This window comes from Heterodontus francisci, chromosome 36 (genome assembly GCF_036365525.1).
Source record: "Heterodontus francisci isolate sHetFra1 chromosome 36, sHetFra1.hap1, whole genome shotgun sequence".
Classification (NCBI taxonomy): Eukaryota; Metazoa; Chordata; class Chondrichthyes; order Heterodontiformes; family Heterodontidae; genus Heterodontus; species Heterodontus francisci.
Window position 1 is genome coordinate 24,536,162 of NC_090406.1, and position 18,357 is coordinate 24,554,518.

General features: G+C 39.7%; 1 protein-coding gene across 1 annotated transcript in view; it reads right to left on the minus strand.

Moving 5' to 3' along the window:
• LOC137351442 (protein unc-13 homolog A-like) overlaps positions 1-18,357 on the minus strand; it is a 281,799-nt gene that overhangs the window by 1,377 nt on the left and 262,065 nt on the right. The window contains 2 exon segments of the mRNA XM_068015888.1: positions 4,362-4,521; positions 8,080-8,172. Coding sequence (XP_067871989.1) covers positions 4,362-4,521; positions 8,080-8,172 — 253 coding nt within the window.

Sequence of the window (18,357 nt, forward strand, 5' to 3'; positions counted from 1 at the left end):
AATTGTAGCGTTCAAAAGGCAATTGGATAAGCACTTGGAGAGATAAAATTGCTGGGGCTACGGGGGAAGGGCAGGGGAGTGGGTCTAACAGAATTGCTCGTGCAGAAAGCTGGCATAGCCACAATGGGCTGAATGACCTTTTTCTGTGCTGAAACCATTCTGATTCTATGCCCTAGATCAGCAGCTGTAATAAATTTTGAGAGCTAAAGGTGATTCCTATTAATTAGCAGCTCTGCAGTCTCCCATGTTGGAAAGGTGCAGGAGGTTGCAGCATTCAACTACACTGCTGTTAATTCTTTAATATGCACACAATTTGATAAAATATTTACTCTAACTAAAATATTGATGTAGAGATATAACAATTATTAAATGTTTAGTTCATAAACTAAAAAAGATCAGGAGACCTATTCTTTGCACCATTACAAGCATAATTTTCCCATATTTATAATCACAATCATAACGCATTTATATACAATTACAATGCTTGAATAATTAAAGATAAATGTGTCAGTTTGTGGAATATTTAGCTCACGTTCTACTTCAAACTGAAACAGAGGTTCACTTGTCTAGTTTCCAAGCCTAATAAACTAGGATGGTTTCTGTCGAACACAAAATTAGAGCTCATGGAATTGGGGGTAATATATTAGCATGGGTTGAGGATTTCAGGTTAGCAGGCTGTCACTAGTGGGGATTGCAATGATCAGTGCTTGGGACGCAGCTATTTAAATCTATGTCAATGATTTAGAGGAGGGAACCAAGTGTGATGTATCTAAATTTGCAGATGATACAAAGTTAGGTGGGAAAGTAAGCTGTGAAGAGAATGCAGAGAGACTGCAAAAGGATTTAGACAGGTTAAGTGAGTGGGCAAGAACATGACTGATGAAATATGGTGTGGAGAAATGTGAAGTCATCCACTTCGGTAGGAAAATGTCTTTTTTTTTTTTTAATTCTGCTTTTCTATTGTGATACTATTGGTTTTTAGAAGGATCTGGGTGTCTTGGAAATGAATCACAAAGTTTACATGCTGATACAGCAAAAAAAAAAGGGAAGTAAATGGTATTTTAGCCATAAGTATTGCTGCAATTTAATAGGGCCTTGGTGAGAGCACATCTGGGAGTACAGAATACAGTTTTCTTCTCCTTACCTAAGGAAGGATCTACTTGCCTTTGGAGGGAGTGCAACAAAGGTTCACCAGATTGATTCCTGGGATGAAGAGATTGCTCTATGAGGAGAGATTGAGTTGACTTGGCCTATATTCCTTAGAATTTAGTAGAGTGAGAAGTGATGTAACTGAAACATACAAAATTCTTAATAGGTCTGGCAGAGTAAATGCTGGGAGGATGTTTCCCCTGATTGGGAAGTCCAGAACTAGGGGTCACAGTCTTAGAATGAGTTGCTCATTTAGGACAGAGATGCCTTCACTGAAAGTGTTGTGAATCTTTGGGATTTTATACCCCCAAAGAGCTATGGTTGCTCATTGAGTATATTCAAGTTAGAGATAGATAGACAGTTTCTTGGATACTAAGGGGACACTGGAGATAGTGAGAGAAAGCGTAGCTGAGGTAGATTATGAGCCATGATCTTACTGAATGGCACAGCAGGCTCAAGGAGCCAAAAGGCCTATTCCTGCTCCTATTGCTTATGTAAGTTGAATCAAAATGAGATTTGCTTTCATTTGTTGCTCAGCAATGCAAAATCATAACTTGCACTAAAGTGTTTAAGTCCACTCTCTCAGAAAATTGGAGAAATGTACATAAAGGGCACATGTGAAAGAAACAATATTCAGTTCAGATCACAAGATGGTACTATGGTAACATCTCTTGCTTACACTATTGTACAATTTGTTATTAGTTGGTAGAATTCTGAACTCTAGGCACTTGGACCACTTTATAGAAGTGACTATCCAGTAACCAAGAGAATACCTAAAATACCAAAACTTGTAACAGGAGCTGTTTGAGAAGGAAGTTCTAGAAACCATGCTGTAGGCGACAGAAATAGACAATGATTCCGTGAGAGTGGAAGCCAGTGCGGCTGTTGGCCTTGCACTCTAAGAGGGATCCTATTATCGACAGGAAGTAGAGGGGAGTGAAAGTAGAAGTGCAGACATTTCAAGGGTTTTGTTGATGGTGGAAGAGAAATGGTAGCTAAGTAAAAATGAAGACATTTCAGAAGCTCTGGTGTGCAAAATTGAGACACTGAATGTGAGAGACGGGTACCTGGGAAAATAGGGATGGAGTCTTTACAGAAAGCAAAATGGGAAAACCACAATCCCAGTTAGTTGCAAGAAGCAGTGGGCTTGTATTTGATCTGTGAAGTTCAGGATGGAGAGAGAGTTAGAGAGATGGGTAACATAAAGGAGGGTGATGAGTGCAAATTGAAATTGAGGTTACTAATCTTCCCCCAGTCAGAACGAGAGCAGGAAATAGCATCAACAGTTGTCAATTTAATGGAGGAAGAGGTGGTGGCAGGTGTGGGTAGTCTGAGCAGACTGGAACAAAGTTTTCCACATATCATGCAAAAGGAGATCCATAGGTGAGACCCTTTATCTGCAGTAAGTGGAGGTAAATGAGAAGCTTTTCCCAAGGTAAGTTCAGTAATGCACAAGGGAATGGGAAGAAGCATTATGAATAGAGAAATATCCTGTATGATAGGAATCCAGAAGTAGTCAATGCTGAACTGTTTTGACCACTGTTCAAGGAAGATGCAGAGGGCATGGAGAGGCACTATGTGCTTATGGTGAAAATGAGATAATGGGGGCTGCAGAATGTGAAATCATCAAAGTGGTAGAGGGCATCAGAGGAGGATGTGGGGAAAGGATAGAGTCTAAATAATTTAAAATAAATTCAGAGGGACAGGATCAGGCTGAAATAATAAACAGATTTAAGGCAGTGGTGGGGGAGGGAGATCATCTCCAGAAGAGATGAAATTGTTAACAGTCTGGGAAATTGATTCTTTATTCAGTACTAGGGTCATGATTTGAAGGGAAATCAGAACCATCAGATAGCTGTTCAGACTCAGCCAGAGGTTCTTCTGCCATATGACATGAGCAGCTCTGTTGTCAGCAGTTTTGATGATCTCTTGCTAGGGCATGAGAGAACAGACAGTTGTAAGTTCAGATTGGAGTGACTAAGAGGTTGGTGGGGGTGGGAGAGGTGGAGAAACTGAGAACTGATGTAATGGCAGCAGTTCTTGATAGATGAAAGAAGGCCAGGAGCAGGGATGCAGGAAGATTAGGAAGGATAAGTGATGGAGGACCAAAGGAAAATGATATTATAAAGTGGGCAAAATAGTGGAAAATAGAATTAAATGTCAGTAAATGTGAGGTGATACTTTTATTTTTCAATACCAAAATGTAATTAATCTAATGTGGTGAAGAACAGAGGGATTTGTGGTTTGGGTTTGCAAGACATTAAAAGCAGCACTTCAACATATAAGGCCATAAAGCATTAATGGAATACTAGCTTTTATGGCGAGAGATGTAGAATTTAAAAGCTGCAATGCAATGATGAATCTATATAAAGCCTCATTAAGACCACAGTTGACGATGTATATGCAGTTTTAGGCTCCATACTATAGGGAGGAAATTGAAACAATAGGGTGAGTGCAAATTCATTAGGAAGATTGCCAGGTATGAAGAAATACAAATATGGAAACTTGAAAAATTGGAGCTGTTTTTGTTAGAGGAGATTATGGGGTGATTTTTACAAAGGTGTTTAAAATTATGTAGAGATGGGACAGTGTACATAGAAACAAACTTTTCAGTGATTGAGGGGTGTAGAATGAAGAGACAGAGAGCAGGAGAAAGCTGAGGGTTGAGGCTGTGGAATAATGTAGTGTTTGAAGCAAACACCATGTCAACTTTGAAGAATAGGTTAGATATTTGATTGAAGGAAAGAGGAATAAAAGGGACATAGGAACCAAGTAGGCATATGGAATTAGGACTACTGCTCACATGGAGGATAAACACCAACATGAACCTGTTGGCCCAAATGCTTGTTTCCGCATTGTGATTTCTAAATTTTATATACACAGCCCTTTTATATTTCACCATTGGGCAATTTTCTGCTCCCATGACTATTGAGTTCCCTGCATCAGTTCAAAATGTGCACCTGAAAGTTGTAAATGATTGTACAAGTGAAATAATCCCAGAGAACTGAGTAATATTAGAACATTACCACTGGGCTCATTCTCAACAATTTAGAACTGATATACAGCAGTGCACAAAAATTGGTCCCCACTGACTTTCTGCCTCAGATGGCTAGCTTTCATAATAATTTAGAAAAAAAAAATCAAACTCCAGCATCTGGAACAATTTGTATGAAGCAAACATTTTACTAAACAGAGATTGAAAAGATACATACAATTGAAAGGTTTCGTTGAATTTTGGAGCCCAGCTATTGTTTTTGGATTTAGTGGCAAACCTCCTCCTCTTGTCACTAAGATGAGGCCCAATCATATTAACTTCAACAAATGGACGGAAGATACCAGTTGTTTGCCACTTTAGATCATTGGCAGCCACAACTGTAAAGAAAGGGAAGGAAAGAAAACCAAACCATAAGAGACTAACTTGTAGATTTAAATATAGTTTCTTTGTGCTCGAATTTCAGAGGAATAATGTGCAATTTATATCCAGAAATCATAGTTCTGCCATAATGCAACATAGGATTCTATCACTATTAGTCGATGGTGTAGCTACATCAAGACTGCTGCATCAATAAGCATACTTGCAGGCTATTTAATCCATTCCTTATAACACAGTACTTTGGAACTATGGAAGTGCACTTTCTGTACTATAAATACCTCTAAAATTAGTAAAACATCAACTGTACAAAAATGTGCTGTTTTCTGATTTTTTTTATTCCCAATGAGCATGAACAGTGCTTGTGGCTCCCTTGGACATTAATTAGATATTCATTAATAGCTGTTTAAAATTTCACCAACTGTATACTTGTATACTACTCATTTTCTACAGCAACCTAAGTTAGTTTGGTGTTCAGGCCATTATTCCCATGGCCAAAATATGAATTTAATCCATTTAAGAACCTAAGAAATGTCAAGAATGGGGAGTCCATTTGGCCCATGAAGTGTTATCCTATGACTACATCAACTTTCTCATCACAGTATCTTCTCTATTTTGAATAACTCACTGCTTTGCCGATATTACGTAGGCCGTTGGTCTTACTAATCACCTTTCTACATTGTAAATGTTAAACTTCACCAGTCTTCCTCAGCTCATTCCTTTTTAAGTCTTAACAATCCGACCTTTTGCTGTTTTCTGTGCAAGTATACATATTTGTTTTGTTGTGATCAGAATTAGAAAAATTCTTAATCGTGATTGGTGCCCGAAATGAATTTTCTGTTCTAATATGATGGAAACCACTTGGTCCACTGTATCTATGCTAGCTCTCTAAAAGCAAAACAGTCTACATTAATTATTCAGTGGCTTTCTGCTTTTGGTTGAAGGACCTTTTTCAAACTGAGTGTCTCCTGACAACACAGCCAACGTCATCACTGTGGTCTGAACTGCGCACATGCGCGAACCGCATTCATCCTTGTGCACATGAAAAATGCACCTGAGATTTGCCAGTACTAATGCACGCGCATGTCATTTCGCAAAGGGACATCAGCCTCCAGCATGAGTTTTGGAATGTGTTCCCTCAATTGCTGCATCTCTTCCCTGCACCCTCCCTCCATTCCTCCTGTGCCTGCCTGCTCGCTGCTCTATATCACCGCTTACGACTGCTCGCCACTTGCTTCCTCCCCACCGGGCATCGAAGCGGGGAGTGAGTGGTGAGAAGCATAGCGAGAAGGCAGGCGTGAGAAACTGAATGCGGTAATTGAGACAGCGATCGCAGGAGAGAATGGGAAACAGAAGCGGCGATCGTGAGAGGTTACTGTTTTGGGGGGGGGGGGGGGTGGGTGGTGGTGTGGTGGAGGCAGCAATAGTGGCCATTGAGGGGGTTTGGGTTCAATTTTTTTTTTGTTAAATTGAGCAGCGCCATCTTTATTACTGGCAGCTACCTGAGACGTCAGTGATGTTTCAGTTGATGCAGCTGCATTTGCGCTTGTGCCAGAACTGTACAACCTAGTGGTTGCGTTATCAGCAAACAGAGCCCATTTTTCATATGGATTATTAATTACGGATCCCTCCGCTACATTATAAACTCTATAATGCTCTTAATATGTAAGTGTAGTAGGTAAAGAATGTTTGAATAATGCCTTAAGAAAACAGGTATTCACCTACCGCTATCAGTTAGATTCTGGGGAGAGCATGAGTAATGGGGAAGCAAATCACTGAGAGCAGAAGTGTGCAGAGAACTGACCAGAGTGGGGAAGAGAAGGATCACTGGGGAGAGCAGAACACGCCTCTGGCTGGCGCTCGGATCATGGTGCACTGGGAGATCACCCATATCACCCATTCATGAGCCAGCCCCACGTCGCAAAATCTGCAGACCCCCAGGGGGTCAATGGACCTCAGTTTGCGGCCCACTGTTCTCTATTGCTACTTCCACCCTCTAGTGGCTAATTATTTCCAGCATTCTGCCTTTTAGTGACCTGGAGTGGAGTGGGGTTGGATGGGAGGGGTGATGGACATCTGCAAGGGCAGGTCAAGTTAACTAATGTAGGCATAAAAATTGGGAACTCAAAGGTTAAACTGCAGCAGGAGCTCAAGCAATCCAAAGGCCAAACATCACTCACCGATTTTAGTGTTCTGGATCTCCAAAATATTTTAGCAGTCTACCAATTATGCATTTGGAATTTCACATGAATTTGCAACCTTTTGTCTCACCTTCCTTTCACCCCACCCCCACCCCCCATCTGATTAACAAGTGAAACCTCCCACTGGCTGCCTGCTGATGAATCCTGGTTTCATAATAGCCTTTTGCGTTCACGTCTGGAGTGCAAGTGAGTCAGGTAGAGAGAGAAAGAAAAACGATTCTATACTGCTGGGCATTTACCAGAATTCAGTGCCAGTGACAGGACCCCATAAAAATTATTGGGCTCTGTAAATCTTATAGCTGCATTTTGCTGGCACTGCTGGTTCCCTTTATGATCAGTGTGATCGATGCAGCTCATCACTTTTAATCATATTTATCGTTTAGGCCTGAAGTGACATTTCAGGAATGTGGTTGACTTGTGCTGGTGCAAATTGTAGGCGAGAGATTTTCAATATTGACAGCTCCGGCTTCATCTTTTGAATCCCCAGTGCATATGAACCTTGCCAAAGCTTTGAAAGATGCCCTTGTGCAGCAAATCACTGCTCGGGATTATGGTTGCTCATTAAGATTTGGTTTAACACATGAAACCTGTGTATTTTAAAAGTGAGGCAAATCACCTGTCATGACTTCATTGACTTTTGTCTCTTTACAATGATTTCCTTAATATTTGTTGGTCAGCTGCTCAACAAACTTTGATCTAGGCCATGTTAAATATTTTTCCTGCATAAAGTTATGATAACTAAGACATCTTAGATCTTCTGCAAACCCAATGACATTGGCCTTATTCTCATTTCATGAATAAATAGCCCATCCATCCACCCCAGTTAATGTAAGTTTTTTCAGAAGCAATTTTGCCAAAAGATATTTTTTATACCTAAACAGAAAAACAAACCTCTGTTCATAATGTGAATCTCCAAAAATAACAGAAAAGTTTCAGCAATTTAGCTGCTTTTTAGAGTACAAATGATGGCAAGTATTGTTGAACATGTTAAGTGTCCAACACGATTAACATTTAGTATATAGCATTTGCACATTTGATTAGTTCAGAAGACTTTTCATTCTAAAAGGCTACTCCACAATATTTGGAATTTGCCAGAAGTCAAGCTAATACAAGTTGGTTATCTTATTAAATGCTTTTTGAAAAGAACATTCTGTGACCTTAGGATTATGGAATTGATATTTAAATCAGAAATTTACATATAAATTTCATCAAATGCTGCTAAATATTTCACAATTGGGTTGTTACACATATTACATTATCTATAAGGTATTTGGAGGACACCTCTTTTAATTTTATTGTATTTATATAATTCCATGAATGCTGAAAAGGTTAGGGTGTGGGTGATTCATTCTAACTAACCTTTAACCGTGATTTTGTGCTCTCCAGTTCCTGGATGTGTGAAAAGTTCTACATGGATGGACACTTCTCCTACTGGATCATCCACACCAGATCCTGTGGAATAGCAGATTTACAATTTTAAAGACCACTTTGTGATAAGTAACCGTATGTACAGCATTCAGTGCAAGACTCACTGTGTGCGAAGTGAGCCCCGGTGAAGGGCTTAATTTAGTAACTGGGACAGTCCAATGAGTCACATGCTTAAACTCATTCAGTTGAAATATATTTCCTCCCCCATTGTCCCAGTGCAAGCAACATTTCAGCCATCAAAAATGTCACTGGTTCTGGTGAGTTTGATGCAATTAAAAATAACAAACACCAGCCTACATTCGAATCTGCATGACAAATGCATTAATTCAGTTTGCTGGGAGTCAAATAGCAATTAAAATTTTAAAATTAGACAATATAGCCAAGTTGTGCTTCATGGTTGAAACCAGTAGATTTTGTAGAGTGTGCAAGAGTTTCTGCTCCTCAACAGATATTCAAACCTTGATTTTTTTTTTTTTCCTCTCTCCTTACAAACTGAATATATTTCAGAGGCAATTCCATTTCAGGGTCTTGCAAAAACCTTTCCTTTGACCCAAATGAAAAAGTCCTTCATAATTACAATTTTAAGAAGCAACCCACCACATTGTTGATTTTCTGTAGGAAGCTGCTCACTACAAAAACATGCACAAGGACTGCTCAATTTGGGTTGTTTTAGTACTAGATTCTTGAAAGTCCCACTTTGACATCAACTGAACAGTTGTTTCAAGGCCAGGCATTCTAATGCTGCCATTAACGGCAACATTATGCTCAAACGTACCCTTTTCAGGACAAACTTCCTCGCTATGGGTAAACCTAATACCCTTCCCACCATGCACTGAGTTGTGAAATCAAAGCCAGACAGCAGGCGAAAATGAAAGGAAGAAGAAATTGAAGTGAGAATATGCACAGTAGACAGACACAGCAGTTGTCCAAACAAACATCTTTACACAAATGAAGATTATCAGAGAAAACAGTTCTAGCCACTCATAGGATACTACCAATTTGAGCCTGTAAAGATCAAATGACAACATTGAGAACCTGAATAAAGAGGCCATTTCACATTTTTGTTACATTGTTTTATGTCGTTATTATTGATTGGTTTATGTGGTGTTGATGTATTATTAATAGGATATTGCAACCAAGCATGCCTGATGTATTGTTATGGATAGTTATAGGACTCAACAAATTAACAGATCACATGTTTTCCAATTTTATTCAATTAAATACATATTTTATACATAATTACGCCATAATCCCTCAAAAGGTGGCGACTGGTACCTAGTCCTTACTATCATACTTTATACTTCAAAAATATTTGAGTAGTTTGGGAGCAAACATAACATAAATAGGAGCAGGAGTAGGCCATTCGGCCCCTCGCACCTGCTCTGACATTCAATAAGCTCATGGCTGAGCTGAACTCCACTTTGCCTTAACTCCACTTTCCTGCATGCCCCCAATAACCCTGGATTCCCTTGTTGATCAAAAATCTGTCTAATTCAGACTTGCATATATTCAATGACTCAGCCTCCACTGGTCTCTGGGGAATAGAATTGCAAAGATTAACAGCCCTTAGAAGAAATTCCTCCTTAAAAGGAAGACCCCTTCATGAGGGGAAACATGTTCTCAGCTTCTACCTTGTCAAGCCTCCTCAGAATCTTATGTTTCAATAAGATTGTCGCTCGTTCTTCTAAACTCCAATGAGCATAGGCCCAACTTGCTCAACCTTTCCTCATAAGGCAACCCCTTCAACCCAGGAATCAGCCCAGTGAACCTTCTCTGAACTTCTTCCAATGCAAATATATCCCTCCTTGAGACCAAAACAGTACACAGTACTCTAGGTGCAACCTCACCAATGCCCTGTACAGTTGTAGCAAACTTCTCTACTTTTATACTCCAGCCCCCTGCAAAAAATGACAACATTCCATTGCCTTCCTAATCTAATTACTTGCTGCACTTGCATACTAACTGTTTGTGATTCATGTACAAGGACACCCAGATCCTTCTGTACTGCAGCATTCTGCAATCTCTCGCCATGTAAATACTTTTCTGCTTTTCTATTATTCCTGCCAAAGTGGGAAATCTCACATCTTCCCACATTATACTCTGTCACATTTTTGCCCACTCACTTAACTTATCTCTATCTCCTTGCAGACACTGTCCTCCTCACAACTTACCTATCCTTGTATCATCTGCAAATTTGGCTACAATAGGCTTGGTCCTTGCATTCAAGTCATTAATATAGATTGTAAACAGTTGAGGGCCCAGCATTGATCCCCATGGCACTCCACTAGTTAGTTTGCCTACCTGAAAAATGCCTCATTTATCCTGACTGTTTCCTGTTAATTGGCCAATCATCTGCCCATGCTAATTAATTACCCTCAACACCGTGTGCTCATATCTTGTGTAGTGACCTTTTTATATGGTACCTTATTGAATGCATTTTGGAAATCTAAATACAAGTCATTTTCTGGTTTCCCTTTATCCACCCTGCTTGTTACATCCTCAAAGGTGAACTCTAATTAAATTTGCCTTTCCTAGATGTCAAATATAAATAATATTTGATTATGGGGAAATTCAGTAAATATTTTCCAATGTATCTTACAACTATGATTTCAGGTAAATTAATAAAACCATACATAATTTGTTAACCGTTTATTACACATGCATATTATAACAAAAAACCTCAATTTAATTACCATTTGCAATCCTTATTTCGTTTACTAAATCTGGGGTGATCGCAGCATTTAGCTGGGTCCAACAATATTTTCTTACTATAATTTATTCAGATTTTAATCTGAAAATTAATTGGGAACTATGGAATTATTGCAAAACTGTGAATTTTTCAGTTTTTACACATGGAATAAATATTGTTTTCCATATTTCCCCCTAACCCGATATCTGCAAAAAACAAATTCTAAAGTCATACTAAAAAAAAAGGCTAAAGATGAACTTTTATTGTGTTATGAAAGTGCTTCTACTTTAATTTTTTTTTGAGGATTTGTGCCTTAGAATTATGGACATTGGTTTATTTGGGCAAACTGAAATGACTCCATGGATTTTTTTTTTTACAAGGGTCAGAGAGGTCTGGTTTGAAAACAAACCTTTACTGGATATCACAGGCCTTAAGCTCAATAAACAACAGAAACCTTGGTGACTTGGAGAGGATGTTTACAAAACAGTGACATGTCAAGATTTATGAGAGGCAGGAGGTTCTGACTTGCTGTTTGGGGTTTCGCTGCTGAGATGTTGTTTTGGTTCAGCTGGGGTGTGGACTGTGGTTTAAAGCAGTTGGACAAGCAACCTGCCAAGACAGAAGCACCCAGCTTGCCTGCTTCCTCCTGTCTCTCTGAAATGCTGCATATCGAATGTGTGGGAGTTAAAACAGATGATGCTGTGTTTCTCCTGAGGAGCTCCTGGAATGCCTGCCAGATTAATGCTTGACTCCACCTGAAAAGAACCGCTCCAGAAAAAATCCCAATACTCAGATGCCAGGCTGTATGCCATTTTGGGACACAACATATCTCATTTCGTATTCTTTTTTGTCGTTTTTTTTTGTAAAAGACCTCTGCAGAGAGAATTTCTTTATTTTTTTTTTCCCACCAGTGTGTGTGTGTGTGTGTGTTTGTGTTGGGTATTTAAAAAAAAGTAACTTTTGTATTTTAATCTCTGCGTTAAGGCTGTGTTTTGTTACTGGCTAAGTCTTGTTTAATAAACAACAAAACTAGCAGTTTATTAGAAAAGAAACCTGGTTGATGTATTTTATTCTGGGATAAAGAGTAGAGTATATGATTGACCGTATCGGTAACTGGGTAAACATTTAAATACATGTTGTGACCTGCGGAGAAGTGGAAAAGACATGACCGAGGATGGAGGAGTGCACTAACAGTTGGGAAACTGTAAAACCTTGTCATCTGACCTTTTAAACAAGATTACAGTTTAGGACAAAGGATTATACATGGTGCACTAAGACATTACCATTATGTTTTTGTCACAGTAATGACATAAACAAATGACATACTAAGCATGATTATTTCCAGTACGATTTTGCTTTACTTTTGTTATGTCCCAAAATATTAATTTGATTATTTAATTCTTAAGAAGAATGACCATTTAAAATCCATGTTCAATATTGCTGTTTTCCCCCTGAATCCCAATGACTTCAATTTTGCTCAGGCTCCTTGATGCCACACTCGGTCAAATGCTGTCTTGATGTCAAGGGCCGTCACCCTCACCTCATGTCTGGAATTTGGTTCTTTTGTCCATGTTTGAACCAAGGCTGTAATGAGGTCTGCAGTCAAGTGGCCTTGGCAGAACCCAAACTGAGCATTGGTGAGCAGGTTATTGCTGAGTAAGGGCCGCTTGATAGCACTGTCGAAGACACCTTCCATCACTTTGCTAATGATTGAGATTAGATTGATGGGCAGTAACTGGCAGGATTGGATTTGTCCTGCTTTTTGTGGACAGGAGATACCTGGCAAATTTTCCACATTGGTCGGTAGATACCAGTGTTGTAGCTGTACTGGAACAGCAAGGCTAGGGGCTTGGTTAGTTCTGGAACACAAGTCTGCAGAACTACAGCTGGGATGTTGTCAAGGCTCATAGCCTTTGCTGTATCTAGTGTCAGCTGTTTCTTGATATCACATGAGTGAATCAAATTGGTTGAAGACTGGCATCTGTGATCCTGCGGACCTCAGGAGGAGGCTGAGATAGATCACCCACTCAGCACTTCTGGCTGAAAGTGGTTGAAAATGCACCAACATGCTGGGCTCTGCCATCACTGAAGATGGGGATGTTAGTTGCTTAATTGTCCACCACCATTCACGACTGGATGTGGCAGGACTGCAGATTTGATGTTGGTTGTAGGATCACTTAGCATGCTTGTGGTACTGTGTTGTAGCTTCAACAGGTTGGGCATCTTATTTTTAGGTATACCTGATTCTTCTCCTGGCATGCTCTCCTACACTCCTCATTGAACCAGGTTTGATGATAATGGTAGAATTAGGGATATGTCAGGGCATGCAGCTACAGTTTGTAATAGAATACAATTCTGCTGCTGCTGCTGATGGCTCACATGGATGCCCAGGTTTGAGCTGTTAGATCTGTTCTAAATCTATCCCTTTTAGCATAGTGGTAGTGTCACACAACATGAGGATGTCCTGACTGTGAAGATGGGACTTCATCTCCACAACGACTGTGGTCTCTCCTACCAATACTGCCATGGGCAGATGCATCTGCAACAGGTACACAGGTGAGGGTAAGCATTAGCTCAGGCAGGTTTTTCTTTCTTGGCTTTCTCATCACCTGGTGTAGGCCCAGTCTGGCAGTCATGTCCTTCAGGACTCGACCAACTCAGGCACTAGTGATGCTACCAAACCATTCGGTGATGGACATTGAAGCCCCCCACTCAGAGTACAGCCCTTGCTACCCTTAGTTCATCTTCCAAGTAGTGTTCAACATGGAGGAGTACTGATTCATCAGCTGAGGGAGGGCATTGGGTGGTTATCAGCAGGAGATTTCTTGACCTAGGTTTGACCTGATGCCATGATACTTCATGGGGTCTGGAATCAATATTGAGGACTCCCAGGGCCACTCCATCCTAACTGTATACCTGTGCCACCACCTCTTGTGGGTCGGTCCTGCCAGAATGATTGGACAGACCCAGGGTTAATGATGAAGGATGATGAGAGATCTAGCAGTGTGTCAGTTTTGCCAACATCTACTTTGCATTTCTAATCCTTCAGTTTCTCAACCAATTACAGGCCCTAGCATTAAAAGATTAATGGTAATTTCAGCAGCATGCATTGTATTTACAAATAAAAATGGTCAAGACTTAGAAATTATATTTCTGTGCCAAAACAGCTTCAATAGCTGCTGGGACACATAGGTAAGCTGAGCTGTAGATCTGAAGTTTGATCCTGAATGAAATGAACCAGCTGCTGTGCTTATCCTGTGGCACAGCTGGTCCCATCTGTTCATCACTGATGATCCATTTGTTCAAATAAAATTTTTAAGTTATTGGGAAGAGTGTTGTGGAACTGGCCCATATTTGGATCTGAACATTTATACAACATCTGTTCACTGCACCTACTGGAACAGTCCTGCGGTCTAATATATATGACTACTTAGATAAAGTTTAGTCACTCGATGGCTGTGAAATCAGCACTTAAACTGGGAAAATTATAGCGTTAATCATGCCCAGCAAAGATGATACAAACTCTACATGTAATTTAATTTCAATTAGTTATGACATGGTACAATACTGACAATGGTTAAACAATGGCAGTTACAAACAAACATACAAATTAGGAGCAGGAGTAGGCCCCTTGAGCTTGCTCCGCCATTCAACAAGATCATGGCTGATCTGATTGTAACCTTGACTCCACATTCCTGCCTTCCTCCGATAACCTTTCACCTCCTTGCTGATCAAGAATCTATCTACTTCTGCCTTAAAAATATTCAAAGACTCGGTCTCCACTGCCTTTTGAGGAAGGGAGTTCCAAAAACTCTCAACCTTCAGAGAAAAAAAATTCTCCTCATCTCTGTCTTAAACGGGCCACCCCGAATTCCAGATTCTCCCACAAGGAGAAACATCCTTTCCACATCCACCCTGTCAAGATTCCTCAGGATCTTATATGTTTCAATCAAGTTGCCTCTTACTCTGCTAAACTCCAGTGGATACAAGCCTGGCCTGTCCAACCTTTCCTCCTAAGACAACCCACTCTTTCCAGGTATTAGTCCAGTAAACCTACTCTGAACTGCTTCCAATGCATTTACAGCTTTCCTTAAATAAGGAGACCAATACTGTACACAGCACTCCAGATGTGGTATCACCAATGCTCTGTATAACTGAAACATAACCTCCCTACTTTTGTATTCAATTTCCCTCGCAATAAATGACAACATTCTATTAGCTTTCCTAATTACTTGCTGAAACTGCACACTAACCTTTTGCGATTCATGCACTAGGACACCCAGATCCCTCTGCATCTCAGAGCTCTGCAATCTTTCATCTTTCATTTAGATAATATGCTTCTTTTTTATTCCTCCTGCCAAAATGGACAATTTCACATTTTCCCACATTTTCTTCATTTGCCAAATCTTTGCCCACTCACTTAACCTAACTATATCTTTTTGTAGCCTCCTTTTGTCCTCTTCACAACTTATTTTCCTACTTATCTTTGTGTCATAAACAAATTTAGCAACCATACCTTCGGTCCCTTCATCCAAGTCATTTATATAAATTGTAAAAAGTTGAGACCCCAACACTGATCTCTGCGGCACACTACTCCTTAAATCTTTAGAACCAAAAATGGACTCATTTATGCCTACACTCTCCTGTTAGCTGGCCAATCTTCTATCCATGCCAATATGTTACCCCCTACACCATGAGCTTTTATTTTCCACAATAATCTTTGATGTGGCACCTTATCAAATGCCTTCTGAAAATCCAAGTACAGAACATCCACCGGTTCCCCTTTATCTACAGCACGTTACTTCAAAGAACTCCAATAAATTGGTTTTACATGATTTCCCTTTCATAAAACTATGTTAACTCTGCCTGATTACCTTGAATTTTTCCAAATACCCTGTTATAACATCTTTAATAATAGCTTCTAACATTTCCCCTAAGACAGATGTTGAGCTAACTGGCCTGTAGTTTCCAGGTATCTGTCTCCCTCCCTTTTTGAATAAAGGAGTTACATTTGCTATTTTCCAATCTAATGGAACCTTCCCCGAATCTAGGGAATTTTGTAAAATTAAAACCAACGCATCAAATATCTCACTAGTCACTTCTTTTAGGACCCTAGGATGAAATCCATCAGGACCCAGGTCAGCTCGCAACTCCAACAATTTGCTCAGTACCACTTCCCTTGTGATTGTGATTTTCTTGAGTTCCTCCCTCCCTTCTGTTTCCTGATTTGCAGCTATTTTTGGGATGTTACTTGTATCCTCTCGTGAAGACTGATGCAAAATACCTTTACAATTCATCTGCCAACAGTTCTAAAGCCTGTGACCTGAGTGCTTAATGATTTAATTTAGAGTTAATTTAGCTAAGTACAAATATCAAACAAATTTGGCTGTGAATAACAAATTTTTTTTTTTGAAAAAATATATTTTTGTATATAAACAAGGTGAACAGAACAGATCAGATATACAGGCAATTAAACATGTTTAAGAGCAGTAACGTCCTTTCTGACTTTTTTCTAAACTGATTAATCCTAGACAAATTTTCACATAACTGTGTGACTTGGTCTCGTCTCAACATGCAGCATATTTCCATGGAGTGAGCCTGTTTGGATCAAACCTTAAGACTCAAAGAAAAGAACAGGAGCAAACACTTGAAAAACCTTCACAATACAAGCTATGATTACTCATTCACAAAAAAACTCTTTCAAATGAGAAATAGGATTGGACAGTCCCACAAGTTATTACTGGTAGATATTTGTACAAGTTGACACTTTTCACTCCTGGCATCTCTAATATTTACTGGTTGCACATTCTCTAACATAAGTAATGTTATGTGAGAACATTCATAATGCTTCACTTGTACGTCAATTATTTATCATAGATTTCAGTCACAATAAATTTTTCATTTCACTTATAAACTCTTTGTGTAGCTTATACATTGTTTCAGTTCACTATGAATTAAAACAATTTTTTTCCATGCTGTATTTTGTATGATAAAAGCCACCCTATTATTGTAAATCTTAGCATTGTATTGCAGATTATTACATTCAGATGAGGAAAGCTATTTGGACCACTATAGTTCAGGTACTGAGAAAGATCCTACCACTCCCCTACAATAACATGTAACTGTTTCCCAAATGTTTCCAGGATTTTTGCCTCCGCTGTCTACCCGGAAGCCCATTTCATGCGTTGACCACTAATTTTTTTTTATTCATTCATGGGATGTGGGCATCACTGGCCAGGCCAGCATTTATTGCCCATCTCTAATTGCCCTTGTGAAGAACATCCTGTCATCAGTCCTAAAATAGTCCTTTATTCATTTGAATCTGTGTCCCAATGGCCCAATTTAAAGTAGTATTCCAGACCAAATTTTGCTATATTGTTTACTATTATACACCTCTACAAGATCATCTTTCAGTTACCTCCATTCAAGACTGTAAATTTCAAATTTCACCTGTCTTTCCTAACAATTTAATTCTATGACACTAGTGGTTTTCATGTGCCATTTTTGTCCTGGACTTGAATAATTACCTTGTGTTGGTGATTATAATTGGAAACAGTAAACAATATTTGGTGTCCCTTGGTAATTGCGAATAAACACTACCTATCACTGGGATTTGTTTTGAGCCCTTTCAGCCTGGCTTGAATAATAGAATCATAAAATAGTTACAGAACAGAAGGCGGCCATTTGGCCTGTCATGTTCATGCCAGCTCTCTGCAGGAGCAACTCAGCTAGTCCCAGTCTACCACTCTTTCTCTGCAAATGTTTTCTCTTCAGATAATTAGCCAGTTCTCTTTTGAAAGCCACGATTGAATCTGCCTCCACCATACTCTCAGGCAGTGCATTCCAGATCCTAACCACTCACTGTGTAAAAAATGTTTTTCCTCATATTGTCCCTAGTTCTTTTGCCATTCACTTTAAATCGGTGTACTCTGGTTCTCTACCCTTCTGCAAAAGGGAACAGTTTCTCCCTATTTACTCTGTCCAGACCCCTCATGATTTTCAACATCTCTATCAATTCTCCTCTCAACTTCTCTAAGGAGAACAGCCACAGCTTCTCCAATCCATCCCTGGAACCATTCTTGTAAATCTTTTCTGCACTCTCTCTAATGCCTTCACATTCTTACCTATGTTCGAATTGTCAATTGTACTTGGATTATTGCTATTTAGGGAAGGCTTGTTGCCTCCTTATGGAATACTTGGAGGAAGTAGTCATATAGTCATAGAGAGATACAGCACTGAAACAGGCCCTTGGGCCCACCGAGTCTGTGCCGACCAACAACCACCCATTTATACTAATCCTACATTAATCCCATATCCCCTACCACATCCCCACCATTCTCCTACCACCCACCTACATTAGGGAGAATTTACAATGGCTAATTTACTATCAACCTGCAAGTCTTTGGCTGTGGGAGGAAACTAGAGCACCCGGCGGAAACCCACGCGGTCACAGGGAGAACTTGCAAACTCCACACAGGCAGTACCCAGAACCGAACCTGGGTCGCTGGAGCTGTGAGGCT